At 36.7% G+C, this 22,782-nt stretch overlaps 1 protein-coding gene across 5 annotated transcripts in view; it reads right to left on the reverse strand.

The window, feature by feature from the left end:
* The window catches only part of MICU1 (mitochondrial calcium uptake 1), a 238,347-nt gene that overhangs the window by 197,331 nt on the left and 18,234 nt on the right, over positions 1-22,782 (reverse strand). For 3 of the 5 annotated variants that reach the window (XM_027062244.2, XM_027062242.2, XM_053207388.1), the window contains exon 2: positions 868-1,029. In XM_027062244.2, the coding sequence (XP_026918045.1) occupies positions 868-1,028 (161 nt within the window). In that variant the 5' untranslated portion in view covers position 1,029. Of the gene's footprint in view, positions 1-867; positions 1,030-3,970; positions 4,046-22,782 lie in introns of all 5 variants that reach the window. The other 2 variants (XM_053207390.1, XM_053207389.1) reach the window with 1 other exon arrangement.

Consider the following 22,782-nt stretch of genomic DNA (forward strand, 5'->3'; position numbering starts at 1 on the left):
ATACTCTCTCTCCTCTCTTCACCATTTCTCACCTTCGGCTTATATCCAGTAATAATAGTTAACATTTATTGATAGCTTACTATGTGCCAAGTACCTTCTACACAAAATATTTATTTTACAAAGTTATGTGCCAAGCGCTATTCTAAGCACTTAACAAATAATACCTCAGAGTGCCTAGCTGACTTAGTCAGTAAAGTGTATGATTCTTGAGCTCAGGGTCATGAGTTGGAGCCCCATGCTGAGTGTACAGCCTACTTAAAAAATAAAATAAAATGTTATTTAAAAAAATAATAACTCAATCTTCATAACAACCTTTGAGATAGGTACTATCATTATCCCTATTTTACTGCCTAATGGCAGAAAGCAGATCAGCAGTTTCCCAGGTCTGGGAGGGATGGACAAAGTGGGAAGTGACTACTAAATGGCATGGAGTTTCTTTATGGAGTGATGAAAATTTTCAGAATCAGAGAGTGGCAATGATTGTACAATTTTGTAAATATACTAAAAACCAGTGGATTGTATACAGCAAATTGGTAAATTATTAAATTTATTTACTTATTCATTTACTATTATGTATTAATTATTTATTCAAAAATTTATTAAAATTATTAAATTGGTAAATTATTTTAAATGTTTGGCAGAGGAGACAGGCAGATATTAAGGCAGGATATCTCCTATTGGTTGCTTTGACACAAGTGCTGAATTCTTTGAAACATCTTATTTCACAAATATTATCAACACCAAATTATTTGGGCAAGAAATTTTAGTGCAAAGTTAAGCCAGAAATCAATATAATCCTTCTAGATAACAGAGACAACTGGAAGAATGAGAGTACACGCAGGAGCAGAATGCTCAGATAACACACACCTCTTCCACAGGAGACCGGTACTCGCAGTTACTGCAGATGCTCCCAGGAAAGCCACCATCATTAGTCGTCGCCTGATCTGGGTGGGCTGTGATCCTCCATGGTAACATCGAACGCCCACGGCCAGTTCTGCCAATGCAGAGAGTGAGTGAAGACGAAACATCCTGTGGACAAAAAGTAGAAATGTTATTCCTAATTAGTGATGGGAACAGCGATGATGATGATGAAGATGATAGTTTCCACATCACCCACACGTACTACAGACTTACTCAATGGCAGACACTAAACACTTTGCGATCCCATGTAGTATTCCATTTAATCCTCAGAACAATTGTATGAGAAAAATAGCACTTATTACCCTGACATATGAGTCAAAGTACAATCAGAAGACAAGAAACCGCATAGTAATTTCAACAGGGAAAGGTTAATATAAAGCATTATTAATTATAACAAAGGATAATACCAAGAGTCAAAGAGATAGCAGATACAGGGAGCAGCCACTACTTCAAGGGCTGATGCAGACCAACAGGAGAGGAATAAATCTGTAAAGGGGCCACTCTCAACAGGGCTTAGATACAGGCCTATGATAAGGACATGGCATGGATGTCTGAGAAATTCACCAAAGTATCAGACCAACAGGTCACTCACTGTAAAGTCATCTAGTAGAACTCAACACGCCAGGGGAACTCAGGAAGGTACCAAGGGGGAGATGTCAGAGTACGGAACTCACTGGGAAACTGCATGTAGGAGTGTTGCTGCTAAAACTCCCTAGGCGTTGAGAGCCCCACGGTGTCCCACATTCTGGGGGCCTCAGTGTGCTACAGGAGCGAGCAGCCAAGACACTAGAATCAGGAAGAAAAACTCCTCCCTTCTCTACTCTCCCTCTAGTCCTTCTACTGACAAACCTTAACAAAAGCTGGCAAGAGAGAAATTTCCAGTGTTGCAAATAGGGCGATGAAAGATGGATTTACAACTGCAAAGTAACAGATTTGTAAGTGGCACATCCATTTTACAGATGTGAAAACTGAGATATAGTGACTTGATCTAGAGTATACAGCTAGGAAGTAGATCCATAATCTAAACCGACTGGACTAACGTCAGAGCCCAGGTTTTTAACTAGGACACTTTGCAGCCCCCCTACCTTTTAATGTTGATATTGCTTTTGTTAAAATAATTTAAGTTTTCATTAAATATTCCTCACTCCCAGGTCCTTGGAAGACCTCCTACGCACCAAATTCTTTGGTTTCATACTTATAACTTCACCTGTTCCTCTAATTGTTAAATTCAGAAACATCTGTATTAGGTCATATTATTGTTCACTAAACACTCACTCTCCCATCCCCCATCCCATGGGAAAATACTACTTTCCACACTCTTCATTTTAGGTGTGTATCTTGCCATATGCCTTGCTATGGCTAATGGGATGTGGGCCAGTTCCATAGAGCGCTTTTAAGAAGTACTGCTGTTAGCCTTCTTGTGCTTCTGCATTCTACCAAGAGAAGATCATGCCCCTAGTAGGCATGCTCTTTCAGCCTGGGTTCCATAATGGACAGATCTCAGCCTGCAGCCAGGCACTGGGAAGACCAGCTGAGCCAGTTGAGCACAGCTGACATATGGAATGCTAGTGAGAAATAAATGTTTATGATTGTAAGCCACTAAAACTGGAGGTGGTTTATTGCCACAGCAAAAGCTGACTAATTCAGCATCTAAGAGAATTACTGGGAACTTCTCATTCAACAAAAATGTATTAAGTTCATGCTATTCAGGCCTTGCTAAGACCTAAAAGGCTAAAAAGAATTCCACATTCTAATTAGGCAAGATACACATGAAATATTTTTTTAATGTTTTATTATTTATTTTTGAGAGACAGAGAGAGAGAGAGAGAGAGAGAGAGAGAGAGAGAGAGAGGAAGCATGACTAAGGGAAGGGCAGAGAGAGAGAGAGGAAGACAGAATCCGAAGCATGCTCCAGGCTCTGAGCTGTCAGCACGGAGCCCGATGTGGGGCTCGAACCCACAAACTGTGAGATCGTGATCTGAGCCAAAGTTGGATGCTCAACCGACTGAACCACCCAGGTGTCCTACACATGAAACATTTTAAAAGGATACATTTCTAAAATGGTATCTTGAAGAAGTATAAAAATATTGGAGTATAGATATTAGAGAATTTAAAAAAAAATTTAAACACCAGGGTAAGACTGGGTTAGTCAGCAAAGGCTTTTGTTTAGTTTTGAGTCTCAGAATGGTACAAAATCTTGATTAAGTGATAGAAATCTCATGGACACTCCAAAAGACAGGATCATTTCTGGCACCTCCATATACAGTATTAATAGAAAATGATTTTTCTCCTCTAGACAGTATCTTGACACCAGAGTAGAGTCTTCATTTTTATTCCACCAGGTGGACTGAAGGAGAAAGGGGCATTTCTTCCTGGTTATATGACTTTTTATAGTGGCAGTTTGTTCAAATTACACCAAATATCCATTCTCTTCTGTGATTTTCCCAACACACAGTTCACTGCTTCCTAAATTATCTTGCACTTTATACATATCTTCCTATGGCAATTAACACATTTGTTCATGTGCAAGTTTGCCTTCCCCACTCGGCTCTCAGCCTCCTTTTAAAGCCAAAATTATGTTTCTTCCTCTTGGTAAACACACAGTCTAGCACAGAGACTGTTACATTACAGGTGTTTAAAATACTTAACCATCTAATTTACGTTCACATGAAGATGAAGGTACAAATTATATAGGTACTGGGCTCCTGACATTTAAGTATACTTCTAAGCCCCAATATACTAAGAAAACTATGTCTTTTACCATTTGGATTCAAACCAAGTTAAGACTACTTAGCTGTCCCTTAAAATCACTGAGCCAGTTACTAACTCTTCTATGGGACCTATACCTGTAATCTCTTAAGTAAACCTTTCCATTAGCCTTCTTCATTCAACCTAGGCCCAATTTCAAAGCTAGAACTAAATCCTGCCCTTATGGACAAAGAGGGAAAAGAATTAATTTTCTATCCTATTTCCTAAGACCTAAGCTGTGGCAACACAATTCTTATGTCCCTCCCCAATCCCAGAAATCATCTCATTTTACCACACATACTTTAGCAAACTCCAGCACCAAGGAGACTATCCACTATATTTTCTTCCTGTCTGTCAACAACTGATTCATTTTTATCTGGAGAGAGAGAGAGAGAAAAAGAGAGAGAGAGTGTGAGTGGGGGAGGGGGGCAGTGGGAGAGAGACAGAAAATATTAAGCAGGCTTTGCGCTGAGCATGGGCTCGATCCCACAACCCTGGGATCATGACCTGAGCCAAAATCAAGAGTCAGATGCTCAACTGACTGAGCCACCCAGGTACCCCTGATTCATTCTAAATTAGTATTTTCCAAACCCACAAGTGCATTCAGATATATAACACTACTTTTGTCTGTAATAAAAATGAGCATAACTAAAACATATATATCTGGAGAAAACATTATTCATCACTGGCAACAGAAAGAAAAGAACACTCAGAAGTTTCCAATGTGAAAAACAAATAACCAGTTCAAAAGTTGGAACAGGCAAGGAATGTGTAAGACTGGAAGATAAATTTAGAACTGATCAGATACGGAGAATAAGTAGATGGATATCCAACAACGTAATAAAACCATTTTTCAGTAACAACAACAAAAAAGGCATGATCAAATAGGTAAGCCATAATTATTTGAGAAGATCGTTTGAATTGTGAACTGAGAATTTTGACCAAATATACAACAGGAAAACACTAAATATCTTAAATTGGAAAAGAAAGTGATGAAAATGTTTTTTTAAAGAATATCACTATTCAGTAGTGAATAAATTCCAAAGAACAACAACAACAAAAAAAAGCTAACAGGAGTAGTGAGTACAGCCCAAAGGCAATTAATAACCTAAGTACTGAGTGATAAGTATCTAGATGATTAGTATGGAAACCAAACATAAAATAAAAACGGCCGAAGACAGACAAAACTATCAGATAACAGTGTCCAACACACATTCATAGGTAAGTGTGTAGGAGATATGGAAGACAGAAACGAGAAAGAGATTAAGATAATAACAACACTAAGTAGAGTATGGTAGAAAGTAAAATGGACTAGGAATCCAATGACCCAAGATCTAGTCTCAACTCTACTACTAAACAGCTGTGCACAAAGGAAGCTTATCTCCCTTCCTTCAGGAAGAATTTCATACAAGGAGAGAATTGCCTAAATGAGCTTTAAGGTTTCTTTTATCTCTTAATGCTCTCTAATCTGGGTGAAAAACTATATGGCAAAGTTTAATCTATTTCATGGTGGGGGAGGGGAGTAAGATCATGCCATACAATCAAAACTTACTAGTTTTGAGAATCCAAGTCTGTATGCTCTAGTGTTAGAGGATTTTTAATTTTGAAAGTTCTGAGTTTTACTAACAGTCTACTTATATTTTGATGTTGTAATTCAAATGTTACTGTCTACATCTCATTTTACCACTGGTTTTAATCTCATTCCCCAAAGCACACATCAAAAGATATATTTAGGGGCCTGGTGGGTTCAGTTGATGGAGCATGCAACTCTTGATCTCAGGGCTCTGAGTTCAAGCCCCGGGTTGGGTGTAGGGATTACTTAAAAATAAAAAAATCCTGGGTTGCCTAGGAGGCTCAGTTGGTTGAGCGTATGATTTTGGCTCAGGTCATGATCTCACAGTTCGTGGGTTCGAGCCCCTCATCGGGCTTTGCACTGACAGGGCAAAGCCTGCTTGGGATTCTCTCTCCCTCTTTCTCTCTCTGCCCCTATCCCACTTGTGTCTGTCTCTAAGTGAATAAACTTAAAAAATTTTTTAAAAAAAGATCTATTTGTCTTCTCTAGTGCAATTTTCACAGATGCCAAGTAAACAAAGAAAAAAAAAAACACCAAGATTACTATAATTTAATTCCTAACTCCGTAGTGCAGAAATAGTGTAACTAGTTGAATGTGTTAATTTTTGATGAGGGACCATTTAAACAGATTTAAGGAGATCAGATTTCCAATTGAGTCTGGAAAATTGAACAGGCCAATTGGCAGCAGTTATGCAGTAATGAAGCACGTTTAGGAGAAGGATTAAATTAAATCAAAAACAGTGTATTTTTCTTCCCTTACAGTACCCCACCCTCCGCCCACAAAAAGCATGCCTCTAAAAAGTGGCTTTGATGTGAAGTGAAAAAAGATGAAGAGGTATTTCTAACCAAGAAATGTCAAGGGAGGCAAATGAAAGATAATTTTTTTACCAAAGAAAAGCATTATTTATCCAACAAGAAACAGAACAAGTCTTTTAAAACCTATAACAACATAATATTGCTCTTTCTATATCTATTATTTTAAGACTATTAATAATGGCTTAATATAATGCTTTTGATAACTTTCAAAGGGTCACAGGATGAAGAAATCATTTAATTCAACATCTTTATTTGCAGATGGAAGAACTGAGATGCAGATAAGTTACATGGTTTACTCATAGCTAATTAGTACAAAAGCCTACAACAGATCCTGTAATTCTCAATTCCCAAATAACCTAAAGGGGGAAACACTTTTTAATAACTGTTCTCAGCAAAATAAATGTAATAGCCACACTCAAAAAGGAGATCATATGCCCAGCTACAGAAAGATAAATAATGGTATAATTACATAATACAATGTAATATAAACATTAAAAATGTTAATCATAAAGTATTATTAAAATATTATTTCACAAATTAACAAAAATTTGAGCTAAAGAAATAAACAGTGGAAAAAAGAAGTAAAATGGCTCTGAGGGGGAGCCTAGATGGTTCAGTCAGTTAAGAAAGCATCTGACTTTGGCTCAGGTCATGATCCCATGGCTCCTGAGTTCAAGCCCTGCATTGGGCTCCCACTGACAGTGCAGAGCCTGCTTAGGATTCTCTCTCTCTCTCTCTCTCTCTCTCTCTCTCTGCTCCTCCCCCACTTGCTATCTCTCTCAAAAAAAAAAAAAAAACTTTAAAAAATGGCTCTGAGAACTGAGACACTTGATCTCACTAACAATAAGAGAATGCATATTACAACTGAGATACTGCTATTCATTCATCAAAAGCTGGCAAAAATCCAGAAGTTTGAAAACGCAATTGTTGGCAATGTTGTAGAAATGGCACTGCTAAAAAATGTGTAAACTGGTACAGCCTACTTCCTAAAAGAAAAAGGAAATGGTACAACAGAGGGCAATTCAGCAATGTCTATCAAAATCACCCACATAAAACAGACCCAGCAACTGCACTTCTGATAAAAATATCCTAATGACATACTTGCACACCTGTGAAATTATACATGCACAAACACCATGGTACATCATGGTTTGTGATAGCAACAGACTAAAATCCACCTCAATGTTCACCAGGAGAGGACAGGTTAAACCATGAGAAACACACCCAAGGCAATACCATGTGGCAATAAACAGGGAATGAAAAACTACATATACATTTGGATACTTTCATAACATACTATTATCTTTAAAAAGCAAGTTACGGAATAGCATATATAGTATGCTACCCTTTTAGGTAAAATGAGGAGAAATAAGAATGCATATTTGTATGTTCCTGTTAAGTAACTCTGGAAGGACACACAACAAAGTAATAGTCGTGGTGCTAGGAGGGGTGGGAGATGGGTGACATTAGAGACAAGGAGACTTTTATAATATACTACTTCATTTTTAAAACTATGCTTATGTATATATAGTATTTCTCATAAACTCTTTAAAAGGCAGAATATAAGATAATATGTGCATGTCAATTAAAATAATATAAAACATGTATACATGTTTTTAACTTAAAGAAAAATTAGATGATGCAAACAAAATTTAATGATCTTCTGGGGAAGAATCTATTTACACTTTACATTTAAAGAAAAATAAAATCAGGTCCAGAGACTGATGTTTCACTTCTCAGCCAGGGACTATCATTTACCAGCCCTCATAGTGGGCACAGGCCCAATAATGTCTTAGCAAGCAACCCATATTGTGGCAAGTTTCCCTAGTAAGATAAGCTTTACTTCAATCAAAGTCATATCCTAATACTCGGATTACTGGCACATCCCAATTTACCAAACCGTTAGAATTCCACACCTTATCCTGATCCTGACTTAAAACACCTGCTTGCACTTTTCTATGTTTTTAATTGTCTTCTATTTCTGACCTCTGACAACTGCACATTTAAAGGAGGACTGCTTGACTCTTCTAATCCTGACACTGGCCCAATAAACCACTGTTGTACTATTACCGACTGTTACCCAGCACGTTAAAAGCAACATCTGCTAATTCTGAGGCCAAGATAAATTTTTGATATCTACCCAAATCTGACCACCAACAAAATGTAGGCCTCAGTTAAATAAAACTTCAAGGTTCCAAAGCATTTAGTTAACGTGAACTAAGCTTGAGAAAATAAGGACCAAGTAAGTGTCTTTTCTGTCTGCACTTCGGGAATCTACTACAGCATCTGGCATAGATAGCATATGTAGGTGATGGTTCAGGGCACTCTGTGAAACCGAAATATGGTTTCTCTCTGAGAACCACATTGTAAAACCAGCATTATCTGAGGTGCCCACAAGGATTCACCCTATTCATCCCAGTGGCATCAAACCAACCTTAAAACTGTAGGCCATCAGAGTCTCAGCCATTAAGTATCTAAATTATATACTTAATTCTTCTTTATTCTGTTTCCATGTTCACTAAGTGTTATGATTCCAATTCAGCTTCCTGTTTAGATGGCCTTCAAAGAGAGAACATGATGATCAGAAGATGACAGACAGTATCCTAGTTCTCATGCCAGCTGTATTTCTCATGGTAAATTAATAAGTTGGCAATCTGTTTTAATCTCCTGTGATATTAGTCAGCCTAAGGAAGCTTCTCTGAATCCAATCAATTCCAAGACACTGATAAGATCCAGTTTGGGGATTTTCAAGGTTCAAGGGCTAGACCTTGCACCATGAGGACATCTTGACCTTGGCATTCATTCAAATTTGCAAGTCTTGGCATTTCATTCAAATTTCCACCCTGGAACAGATACCAGTGAGAATTTCCCAAAAGTTTTGTATGGCCAGAGTCACTGAACCTAAGAAACCACACTCACTTGCGTTTTGTTCTCATGTTACGAATTTAGAGGAAGGCGATAAATGAAGAGTCCAAAGAAAGGGAAATTATGGGAATATAGATTTATTGGATATCATACAGATTTTTGAGTAGAACAAGCAAGACTACCTGCATTTTTGTTTGCAAGTAAGATTTTATGATATTTTCATTATCAAAACTGTCAAAACCTATGACAGTTTCTTTTTATACTTCTGAAATCCCACCACTCTCCCTAGAAGCAAACTGAGAAAGAAGTTTGTATGTATCTTTGTTGATAGTCTTCTATTTGTTTACATATAAATAATATTCCATATACATATGTACACTCACCTATTCAGCATTTGGAATGCTTTGCATTATCCTTTCTTTTATATAATGGAATCATACGATACACACTGGAAGATTTTTAAAGCTTAATAATACAATTTAAAATCATTCCAACAAAGGATATTCTTTTAACTATAACAGAGTAGTTCAATCTATGATTGTTCCACAATTTAACTATAGGGCAATTAATAATATACTAAGTTTGTTTCCATCCTGTGGCATTACAAACACAGCTACAGAGACTTTTTCCCTGTGCATTTATTTTTTTTAATGTTTATTCACTTATTTTTGAGAGAGAGAGAGAGAGAAAGAGAGGCAGAGAGGTGGGGAGACAGTGAATCCCAAGCAGGCTCCATGCTGTCAGCACAGAGCCCAACACGGGGCTTGAATTCACAAAACATGAGATCACCTGAGCCAAGATCAAGAGTGAGATGCTTAACAGACTGAGCCACCCAGGCACCCCTGCATTTACTTAAAAAAAAAAACTTTTTATGTATTTATTTTGAGAGAGAGCAAGAGCAGGGGAGGGGCAGAGAGAAATGGAGAGAGAAAGAATCCCAAGCAGGCTCCACACTGTCAGTGCAGGGCCTGATGCGGGACTCAAACTCATGAACCGTGAGATCATGACCTGAGTCATGATGCTCAACTGACTGAGCCACCCAGGTGCTCCTCCTGTGCACTTATTTTGATTCATTTTTATTCAAGTACATCTATGGGACAGATTATCTACAAATGAAACTACTAGGTTAAAAGTAATATAATCATCTTTAACTTCGACAGATACTGCCAAATAACCCTTCAAAACTGACATTCCAATTTACATACCACCAATAGTATATGAGGGTACTCTTTCCCTATATTTGTACATATTCTTGTTAAATGAAGATGCGATGGAAAAGCAAGTCACAATCCTACAGTAGTAACCTTCTGATACTCTGGGAAACATTCTTTCACCCATCAAGTATGTACCTCCATGGTTCACTTTTTTTTTTTTTAATGTTTTTATATATTTTTGAGACAGAGAGAGAGAGCATGAGCAGGGGAGGAGCAGAGAGAGAGGGAGACACAGCATCCGAAGCAGGCTCCAGGCTCTAAGCACAGAGCCCGACGCGGGGCTCGAACTCACGGACTGTGAGATTGTGACCTGAGCCAAAGTCGGACACTTAACCAACTGAGCCACCCAAGCGCCCCCCCCCCCCATAGTTCGCTTTTTGTGTGCATGCGCTCACACACACATACACACACCTGAAACTTCTGTCTGGTGAAGGAAAAAGTTGAGTGGAAATTTCCCTTCCTGAATAACTGCACACAAAAACAAAGTGTGCAAAAGGAAAATAAAAAATAAATCAACCAAAGAAAGTCTGGGTTTTTTAAGTTTGTTTATTTTGTGACAGAGAGGGTGAGTTGGGGAGGGGCAGAGAGAGAGGATGAGAGGGAATCCTAAGCAAGCTCCTCACGGTCAGTACAGAATCTGCTACAGGGCTTGATCCCATGAACCATTAGATCATGATCTGAGCCAAAATCAAGAGTCAGATGCTTCCAACTAAGCCATCCAGGTGCCCCCAGAAAGAAGTCTATTTAAAATGAAAACCCAACCACCCAGAAACCAATATAAATTGGTTTCATAACCAATATAAATTTTCTAAACCCTCTAAGATGTGCTAATATGTTAGGTCATCATTAAGTTTTCAATATTTAAAATTTCCATAAAACAAAATCTCCAACTTGATTTTCATTTCAAGTTTTGGAAACTAGGTAGCTATAGAGTTTTAATGGTTAATAAATACTTTTATTGTACCTACAAGCCATTATAAAAATACAGGATGAAAAAATTCAGCTATCAATAAGGAAAATTTAAGCATTGTTACAAAATAAATTAGCATCGATAAAATATTAACTTGTATAAAGCAATGGTGAGGTTGTGTAAAAGTGAAGAAGATGAGGAACAGTCTAGAAGAAGCATTGTTGAAAAACAGTTTTTACTCTCCTCTATGCCATTTTACACCACCTCTGTACCAGTTTGCATTTCCACCAACATCGCCAGAGGTTTCCTTTTTATCCACATTCTCACCAACACTTGTTGTTTCTTGTTTCTTATTTTAGCCAGTCTGAGAGGTATAAGGTGGTAACTCTTTATTGTTTTTATTTGCAGTTCCCTGATGATAAGTGATGTTGAGAATCTTTTTAATGTACGTGTTGGACATCTCTAAGTCTTTTTTGCAGAAATGTCTATTCATGTCTTCTGCCCATTTTTAAATTGGATTATTTGGTTTTGGGGTGTTGAGTTGTATCAGTTCTTTATATATTTTGGACACTAACTATTGTCATTTGCAAATACTTTCTCCCATACAGTAGGCTGTCTTTAGTTTTGTGGATTGTATCCTTCACTGTGCAGAAACTTTTCATTTTGTTGTAGTCCCACTAGTTTATTTTTGCTTTCATGTCCCTTGCCTTAGGAGACATATCTAGAAAAATGTTGCTACAACCAACGTCAGAGAGATTACTGCCTGTGTTCTCTTTAAGGATTTTTATGGTTTCAGGTCTCACATTTAGGTCTTTAATCCATTTTGAGTTTATTTTTACATATGGTAAAAGAAAGTGATCCAGTTTATCCTTTTGCATGTGGCTGTCCAGTTTTCCCATCATTCGTTGAATAGACTCTTTTTCCCACTGTATATTCATCCTTCCTTCATCAAAGATTAACTGGCCATATAATTGTGGTTTTATTTCTGGGTTTTCCATTCTATTGCACTGGTCTATGTGTCTATTTTTACACAAGTACCATACTGTTTTAATTATTACTACTTCGTAATATAACTTGAAATCTGGAATTATGATACCTCTAGTTTTGCTTTTCTTTTTCAAGATTACTTTGGCTATTCGAGGTCTTTTGTAGTTCCATACATATTTTAGGATTGTTTGTCCTAGTTCTGTGAAAAATGCTGTTGGTATTTTGATAGGGACTGCATTAAATCTGTAGATTGCTTTAGGTAGGACGGACATTTTAACAACGTTTGCTCTTCCAACCCATGAGCATGGAATGTCTTCCCATTTCTTTGCATTATCTTGAATTTCTTTCATCAGTGTTTTATAATTTTCAGAGTACAAGCTTTCACCTCTTTGATTAAGCTTATTCCTAGATATTTTACTGTTTTGGTGCATTTATAAATGGGATTTTCTTAATTTCACTTTCTGCTCTTTCATTATTACTGTATAGGATTGCAACAGATGCCTGTATATTGATTTTGTATCCTGAGACTTCAGTGAATTCATTTATCAGTTACAGTAGTTTTTTTGTGGAGTCTTTAGGGTTGTCCATATACAGTATCATGTCATCTGCAAATAGTGAGAGTTTTACTTCTTACCAATTTGGATGCCTTTTATTTCCTTATGTTGTCTAAATGCTGTGTCTAGGATTTCCAGTACTATGTTGAATAAAATGGGTGAGAGTAGACATCCTTGTCTTGTTCCTAACCTTAGGGGTAAAGCCTCTCAGTTTTTTTTGGCTGTGGGATTTTCATATAGAGATATGTTCCTTCTAGACCTACTTTCAGAGGGTTTTTATTATGAATGGATATTGTATTCTGTCCAATGTTTTTTTGCATCTATTGAAATGATCATATAGTTTTTATCCTTTCTCTTATTGATATGATGTATCATGATGATCGTTTTCTGAATATTAAACAATCCTTGCATCCCAGGAATAAATACTAAAAATCCTTCTTAAAAAAAGGATCTGACTAGATCAGAGGAAGGACTTAAAATTAAAAGTATACGTGATTTGAAAAGGCTTTCTTCAAAACTTTCAAATTCTAAAGAAGAATCTTAGCAACATAACTCATAAGGTATATCTTACAGAGGTATCAAATAATACACTGGTCATAGGGAATACATCTTTTTCTCAAGTGCCTCAAGGAACACTAATAAAAATATAGATTAATATTAGGCCACAGGAAAACAAAAAAATAGAAATATTTAAAAAACCTTCTAAAAACAATAAAACTAGAAATTAATAAAAACAACAAATAGGACAAACCAGCTAAAAATAGAAATAAAACAACTATTAATGGCACGGGAAAAAAAAATATAAGCTGAAATTAAAAATTTATTTTAAGTGGAATGTAAACGGCTGCAGCCACTATGGAAAACAGTGTGGAAATTTCTCAAAAAAATGAAAAACAGAACTATCATTTGATCCAGTATTTTCCTATCCATTCATCCACTGATGGACACATGTTGTTTCCATACATTGGGTATTGTAAATAATGCTGCAAGAACATGGGGTACATCTATCTTTCCCAGTTAGTGTTTTGTTTTTTTAATTTGAGAGATAGAGTAAATTCAAGCAGGGGAGGGGGCAGAGGGAGAGAGAGAAAATTTAAGCAGGCTCCACACCCAGCATGGAGCCTGACAAGGGGCTCGATCTCATGACCCTGCAATCATGACCTGAGCTGAAATCAAGAGTTGGATGCTCAACTGACTGGGCCACCCAGATACCCCTTGAGAATCAGGTTATGAGGTCTCCAAGATTCTAACATTCTGTGATTCTGTGATGTAAAAGTCGAAGATTCACAGAAATCTATCACCAAAAATCTCCTATCCCCCAAATTTTCAGAAGCCCAAAATTCCCAAAGCCTTTCAGTTCTATACTTACTTCACTTTTCTCCTCTAACCCAAAGTTTCCTCTTCCTTTATCTAGGTAGGTGCTATTACTTACCAGTAGCACCACCCACCTCATTTTGGGTGTGAGAATCAAAAATGTCTCCATACATTGCCAAATGTTCCCCAGGGGTAGGCAGAAACCACTACCCAGTTTTTCAACCCAGTTGAAAACCACTGTGCTAGAGGATAGAAAAGAAAAAACAATATGAATCCTGCCTATGTTCTTGGGACCACAGTTCCTTTGTTCAGAAAGAGTCCCTCTTTCTCAGACTTTAGATGCCTGCATAGTGCTGGTGCTACCACTACCCTAGAGATGATCTGCATTTTCTAGAAATTTCTATAATCATAAAGTATATACAAAAAACCCAATTAAGGAATGAGCAGATGATTTGAACATACACTTCATCGAAGAAGATATACAAATGGCTAATAAGCACTTCAAAAGATGCTCAACATCATTAGCTATTAGAAAAATGATCATGAAAACCACAATCAGACACTACTATACACTTATTAGAATGGCTAAAATATTAAATAAACAAACACAATATTAAAACCAACAGTATCTGACATTATGAAAGATGCAGAGCAACTGTAATGCTTATACATTGTTGAAGGGAATGAAAGAGGATACACTCCTAGGTTCTCTAGAAATGAAAACTTAGGTCTCCACAAAAACCTGTGCATGAAATGTTCACAGCAGTTTTATTCGTAATTGCCAAAATTGTAAATAACCTAAGTCACTTTCAACAACCGAATGGATACACAAACTCCAGTATGTCCACACAATGGAATACTACTCAGCAATCAGTCAATCACAAATGAGTTACTGACATGCTCAACAAGAATCTGAAAGGTATTACGGTGATAACAAAAGAAGTCAACTTCAAAAGGTTACATGCTTTTGTTTTTTTTAATGTTTGTTTATTTTTTAAGAGATGGAGAGACAGAGTGTGAGTGGGGAAGGGGCAGAGAGACAGAGGGAGACACAGAATCCTAAGCAGGCTCCAGGCTCCAAGCTACCAGCACAGAGCCTGATGCGGGACTCGAACCCAACAGCTGTGAGATCATGACCCAAGCCGAAGTCGGATGCCCAACTGACTGAGCCACCCAGGTGCCCCAGAAAGTTACATGCTTTTATAGGACATTCTGAAAAAGAAAACTATTAGAGACAGAAAATAGATCCAACTGCTACAGGTTACAGGTAGGTAGAAGATTTGAGTACAGTAGAACCACACAGAAATTTTGGAGGTGATACTCTGCACCCTGACAGATATTCTGTATCCTGTGTGGGACAGTCATACAAATCTATACATGTGCTAAAACTCAAAGAAATGCACAGCAAAATAGGTTAATTTTACTGTATATGCAATTTTTTAAATTACAAGATTTTAAAAATTCAGAGGTGCCTGGGTGGCTCAGTCAGTTGAACATCCCACTTCGGCTCAGATCATGATTTCACGTCTGTGGGTTCAAGCCCCTCATCAGGCTCTATGCTGACAGCTCAGGGCCTGGAATGCTTTGGATTCTGTGTCTTCCTCTCTCTGCCCCTCCCCAGATCATGCTCTTTCTCTGTCTCTCAAAAAATAAAAATAAAACATTAAAATAAAATGTTTCTTAATAAATAAAAACAAACAAATAAATAAAATTCTATTTTGGATGCATGGGTGGCTCAGTTGGTTAAGTGTCTCACTGTTGGTTTCGGCTCAGGTCATGATCTCAGGGTCGTGACATCAAGCCCTGCATCAGGCTCTGTGTTGGGTGTACAGCCTGCCTAAGATTCTCTATCTCCCTCTACCGCTCCTGCATGCTCATGCTCTCTCTCTCAAAAAAAAGAAAAGAAAAAAAGGAAAATTGACTATTTCATTTAAGATTTCTGTATCTTCTTTACTATAGATGGTAGTCTTTTATTTTTCTTATTTCTGTCAAATTTTGCTTCAATTCAAATTTAAACAATGTAGGAAGACAAGGTGCCTGGGTTGGCTTAGTTGGTTAAGCTTCCGACTTCAACCCAGGTTGTGACTCACAGCTCATGGGTTTGAGCCCTGAGTCAGGCTCTGTGCTGACAGCTCAGAGCCTGGAGCCTGTTTCGGATTCTGTGTCTCCCTCTCTCTCTCTGCCCCTCCCCCGCTCATGCTCTGTCTGTCTGTCTGTCTCTCTCTCTTTCTCTCTCAAAAATAAGTAAACATTAAGTGAATGAATGAATGAATGAAGCAGTAAAGCAATAATCTGCTTACTAATCTCTGGGCAGTTTAAAATAGTATAAAAATAATGTTTCTTTGGCATGTCTATTAAACCATTTAATGATCATTTTGGTTTTTAATTTGAGAGGTAGTTCTCTACAAAGTGTTTTTTCCCTAATGATTGGTTTAAATTTTCTACTTCTACCCATTTCAGGTGACGAAAATGTACTCAGGAAACATTAAGTAGCTCTAAGAACACAAAATGAAAGATAAAGGCCTTTCTAAGTCAAAAGGCCTTTTTAAAATTATTATTATAAGTAATTATAAATAAAAGGCAGATGTCATTTAGAAAACAAATACACAAATCATTGTCAAAGAGTCTTATATATGGGGTAATTTTTATATATTTCTTAATCATAAATTTGTTATTTTGTTATTTTGACCTTGAATGCTGGTTCTACCTGAAGCCAAAAAGTATGAATGGTATCAGCCATAACAACTAAATACGTATATAGTCTAATCTACTAAGGAGTAAAACTAGTAAACAGTTCACCACTTTAGACTTTTCCAACAGCAGGCCCAATCTGATATGAACTAGGTAAAGCCATACTACACTGTTAGCTTCAGAGACTTGAAAATCCAATATATTCCACTAATAAACATTTCTTTACATACTGGATGTAAAGATTTTCTGGCCTTCCTTATAGTATCTGAAGCCTTTCTTTAAGAATAAAATCACTGGTCCCACAACTATATGGTCAACTAATCTTGGACAAAGCAGGAAAGAATATCCAATGGAAAAAAGTCTCTTCAACAAATGGTATTGGGAAAACTGGACAGTAACATGCAAAAGAATGAAACTGGACCACTTTCTTACATCATATACAAAAATAAATTCAAAATGGATGAAAGATGTAAATGTGAGACAGGAAACCATCAAAATCCTAGAGGAGAACACAGCAACCTCTTTGACCTCAGCCACAGCATCTTCTTACTAGACAAGTTGCCAGAGGCAAGGGAAACAAAAGCAAAAATGGACTATTGGGATTTCATCAAGATTTTGAAAAAGCTTCTGCACAGCAAAGGAAACAATCAACAAAACTAAAAGGCAGCCTAAGGAATGGGAGAAGATACTTGTAAATGACATAACTGATAAAGGGTTAGTATCCAATATTTACAAAGAACTTATCAAGGTGCCTAAGTGCCTCGGTCAGTTAAGCGTCTGACTTCAGCTCAAGTCATGAAATCAAGGTTTGTGAGTTCAAACTCCACATCAGACTCTCTACTGTCAGCAAAGAGCCCACTTCGGACCTTATGTCTCCCTCTCTCTCTGCCCTTCGTGCACTCATGCTCTGTCTTTTTCTCTCAAAAATAAACAATTTAAAAAAAAGGAATTTATCAAACTCAATATCCAAAAGCCAAATAATAATAATAATAATAATAATAATAATAAATGGGCAGAAGACACTAACAGACATTTTTCCAAAGAAGACATCCAGATGGCTATCAGACACACGAAAAGATGCTCAACATCACTCATGATCAGGGAAATAAAAATCAAAACTACAATGAGATACCACCTCACACCTGTCAGAATAGCTAAAATTAACCACACAAGAAACAAGAGATGTTGGTGAGGATGCAGAGAAGGGGGAAACCTCTTGCACTGTGGATGGGCATGCAAACTGGTGCAGCCGCTCTGGAAAACAGTATGGAGGTTCCTCAAAAAATTAAAAATAGAACTACCCTACAATCCAGCAATTGCACTACTAGCTATTTACCTAAAGGATAAAAAAAATACAGATTCAAAAAGGTATATGCACCCCAATGTTTACAGCAGCATTATCAATAATAGCCAAGCTATGGAAAGAGCCCAATTCTACTCCTGAAACCAATATTGCACTGTATGTTAACTAAGTGGTAACTGTATGTTAATTAGAATTTAAATAAAAATTTGAAAAAAAGAAAATGACTCATGAAGTTAAAAGCAACTTTAAAAATTAGTAATAATAAAATCAATCAACAACAAAAAATAAAATCACCACTTCGTATATTATGGTCTCTATTTAAATATTAAATATTCCTCTTTTAAGAGAAATTATTTTAAATTATTTTTTTTAAGTCACAGTTTTCTAAACAACATGCTAATCTGTAAACTTCTATCTTCACTGTTAACAGCCAAGTCCACAGCACCATCCTATCAAGCTGGGATTTCTGCAATAGTCTCCTAAGTGGACTCCTTGCTTTCATTCTTTATATTAGCCAGAGTATTTTTTTTCCCCAGAATGATCTTTTAAAAATGCACATTAGAAATGTTCAAACTAGATCTACAGACAGAAAGTTGCTTTAACTGGTAAGGGGGAAGTTAGGAGGAAATGAGGAGTAAGTGCCAAAGGGAAAGAGATTCTTTTTGGGATATGAAAATGTCCTAAAATTGATTCTCGTGATGAACACACACGTCTGTGAATATACTAAAAGCCATTGAGTTGTATACTTTAAATAGATCAAGTACATGGTATGTGAGTTATATCTTAATAAAGCTGTAATTAAAAATGTAAATCAGAGCCTATAGTTTTCCTGATAAGTAACTAAATTGAGATTAAAAACCAGGATATTCTACCCTCCTAGCCTATGCTCTTTGTTGCCTGATATTTTCAACTCTACTTTAATTACTTTATCAATCACAAGGTACAATGAGGCTTTCTTATTCTCTTCATCTTTTAATAAAATTGCAAATATTAAAGGTATTAAAAATCCCCGATTCTGAATTTAAAACCTGACATTTATGGTGTAATAGGCAAGACATTTAAATGTTATTTTTTTCCTGCTGCCTTCAATTCTGCTTGCCTCGTAACTTCAAAACTGACCCCAGCTGTCAACTTAAAAGATATGTGAAAAAGCACTTGTCAGATTTCATTATCTTCTCCAAATACTTTAATCTCTTAATTAAATCCCATATATTCGTCTTTCTACAAATCTGTACTTCTTTATCTTTAACAAGAAGGGCAAAGAATATAATAGAAACTCTAACATTACAGAAATAAATACCCTGCATAAAAAAAATTAAGAATCAAAACATTAAAACACTGGTGTTAACTGAGAGAAAATGAAAAAAATTGAACAGGTACTAAATGATTTCCTTGAAGCAGACAAGGAAGAGAATTAGAAGATGGGGATGTATGTAGTTTCTTCTTTAAAAAACTCACACCATTTAAAAGAAACACAAAATTGCATCCCAAAGTTTATATGGAATTGGCATCTCACCAAAGAAAATATACAGATGGCAAATAAGCATATAGAAAGATGCTCCACATCATATGTCATCAGGGAAATGCAAATTAAAATACTGAAATAGAAATACCCTCCAATTACAATGACCAAAATGTGCTACACTGACAATACTAAATGCTGGAGAGGATGTGGAGCAATAGGAACTCTCATTCATAACTGATAGGAAGGCATAAAGGTGAATGATAGAAGGCGGAGGAGGGTCAATAATGTATCCTCCAGACTGGTTTCAATACCAGAAAACAAAGCAAGCCACTACATATGGTTACAAAGAGTTTTATTCAGGGTAACTTACATGACAGGGAGGATCAGGGGACAGACAATCCAGGCAGCACACAGGTGTTCTTCACCCCTATTCTACTCCCCTATCTGGACGTTACTTTCCAGCTTTTATGGAGCAAGGGGCACAGAGGCAAGGTCATACGGTAGTTATCTAAAGTGTGCCATCTGTGCCATCTGTGTGCCAGAGAGGCTCTCTGCTAGTTATCTACGGTAGTGCCATCTGTGCGCCAGAGGGGAGAACAAAATGGAGGGCTAAAGATGGAGTCAGTTTTGTCAGCAGTTCTACAGTACAGTAACTCTGGAAGACAGTCTGGTGGTTTCTCACAAAAGCAAAAATACTCTTACCATATGATCAGGTGTTGCACTCTTTGGTATTTACTCAAAGAAGCTGAAAACTTAAGTCCATAGAAAAACCTGCACACAGATGTAGATAGCAGCTCTATTCACAACTGCCCAAACCAGGAAGCAACCAAGATGTCCTTCTGTAGGTGAATGGATTAATAAAACGTGGTATATCTTGACAATGGAGTATTATTCAGCACCAAAAAGAAATGAGCTATCAGTTCATGAAAAGACATGGAGGAACCTTAAATGCATGTTACTAACTGAAAGAAACCAATCTGAAAAGGCTACATGCAGTTGATTTCAACTATATGACATTCTGTAAGAGGCAAAAGTGTAGGGACAATGGGAAGATCAGAGGTTGCCAAAGGTTGGGGCAGGAGGAAGAATAAATAGGCAAAGCACAGAGGATTTTTAGGACAGTGAAAATGCTCTGTATAATACCATAATAATGAACATGTCATTATACATGTGTCCAAATCTATAAAACATACAATACCAAAAGTGAACCATAATGTAAAATATGGACTCTGGTCAATTATGATGTATCAGTAGGTTTATCAACTGTAATAAATGTACCACTCTTATAGGGGAAGATGATAATGGGGGAGGCTATGTACATGTGAGGGCAGTGGGTTATGGAAAATCGCTATACCTTCTCCTCAGTTTTGCTGTGAATCTAAATGGCTCTTTAAAAAAAGAAGTTTTCTAAAAAATTTCATATGAAATCTTGGGGCACCCGGGTGGCTCAGTTAGTCAAGTATCTAACTCTTGATTTCAGCTCAGGTCATAATCCCAGGGTTGGGGGATCAAGCTCCACATCCACCTCTGTGCTGTTTAAGATTCTCTCTCCTCTCCCGCTGCCCCTCCCCCCCCCCCACTTGCACTCTCTCTCTCTCTCAAAAAAAAAAAAAAATTCATATGAAATCTCAAGGGATCCCAAATAGCCAAAAAAATATTGAAAAAGAACAATGTTGAAGGACTTCCACTTACTGATTTCAAAATCTAATACAGAGCTACAACAAGAAAAACAGTGTGGAACTGGTATAAAGACAGATATATGGTCCAATGGAATAAAATAGGAGCATAGAAATAAACCACATATACGGTTAACATATTTTCAGCAAGGGTGCTAAGTCCATTCAACATGAAAAGAGCTATTCAATAAACAGTGATGAGAAAGCTGTATGTCCACATGCAAAAGAATGAAATCAGACTCTTACTTTACACCATATACAAAAATTAACTCAAAATTGAGCATAGACCTAAACATAACAGCTAAACTAAAAAACTGCTAGAAGAGCACAAAGATGAAAATCTTTAGGACTTTGGATTTGGCAATAACTTCTTGGATTGAATGGCAAAAGCACTGTCAACAAAAGGAAAAACAAACTGACTTCAGCAAAATAAAAATTTTTTGTACATTAAAGGACAGTATCGAGAGAATGAAAAGACAACCAATAGAAAGAGAAAATATTTGCAAATCACATATCTAATAAGGAATTAATATCCAGAATGTATAAAGAACTCCTGGGGAGGGAGGGAGAGTGGGAAGAATTCCTACAACTCAACAAAAAAGGAACAATCCAATTTAAAAATGAGCAAAGGACTTGAATAGACATTTCTCCAAAGGAGATATACAAATGGCCAATAAGTTCATGAAAAGATGTTCGACATTAGTCATTAGGGAAAGGAAAATTAAAACCACAATGAGATACCACTTCACACCTATTGGAATAGTATTGTCAAAAGTGAAAATGCAAGCATTTTTAAAAGCTTGAAGCTTTTAAGATTTTTAAGCTAAAACTCTACATACTGACAAGATAACAATACATCATAAATAACATAAATAAACATCATATTAGTTTAAAGCTCTTAAATGTTAATTTCCATAAGAGCTTAAAATATTACTTTAACAAAGTTCAAGACCACACAAAAAAAGAGATAACTATCTTTAGCACCCTCTAACACAAATACATTAGACTTAAGTAACACAACTATGTATTATTACTTTAAATTTTTTTACGTTCATTTATTTATTTTGAGAGAGAGAGAGTGCACATGTGCGCACAGAAGGAGAGACAGAATCCCAAGCAGGCTCCACACCATCAGCACAGAGCCCGATGCGGGGCTCAATCTCATGAACCACGAGATCATGATCTGAACAGAGATCAAGAGTCAGATGCTTAACCAACTGTGCCACCCAAGTGCCCCTATATTATGACTTTACAGAGCTTAAATTTCAAAATAAACTGCGGTATAAGAAAAAAAAGTATCAGTAAAAACATTTTTAAAATCAGGAGGGATATAAAATATTTTTATTAACATGATCACCAATTTAATGTAATGGCCATATATGGAACACTGAACAACTGCGTATTACACATTCTTTTCAAACACACATAAAAATTATAGAAATTAGAACAAAATGACATCTGGGTTTTGCAATTAAAAGTCAAGAGACAGGGGCCCCTGGATGGTGCAGTCAATTAAGTATCCAACTCTTGACTTTGGCTCAAGTCATGATCTCATGGTCCTGGGATCGAGCCCTGTATCAGGCTCCATGGAGCCAGCTTAAGATTCTCTCCCTTTTCCTCTGCCCCTCCCCCATTGATGTTCTTACTCTCTCTCAAAAAATTAAATTAAATTAGAATTAAAAAATTAAAAAATTAAAGTCAAAAAATAGTGAGAGTGGGAAGTTACAGATTAGATTGCCCAAATGT

The sequence above is a fragment of the Acinonyx jubatus genome, chromosome D2, assembly GCF_027475565.1.
Source record: "Acinonyx jubatus isolate Ajub_Pintada_27869175 chromosome D2, VMU_Ajub_asm_v1.0, whole genome shotgun sequence".
Classification (NCBI taxonomy): Eukaryota; Metazoa; Chordata; class Mammalia; order Carnivora; family Felidae; genus Acinonyx; species Acinonyx jubatus.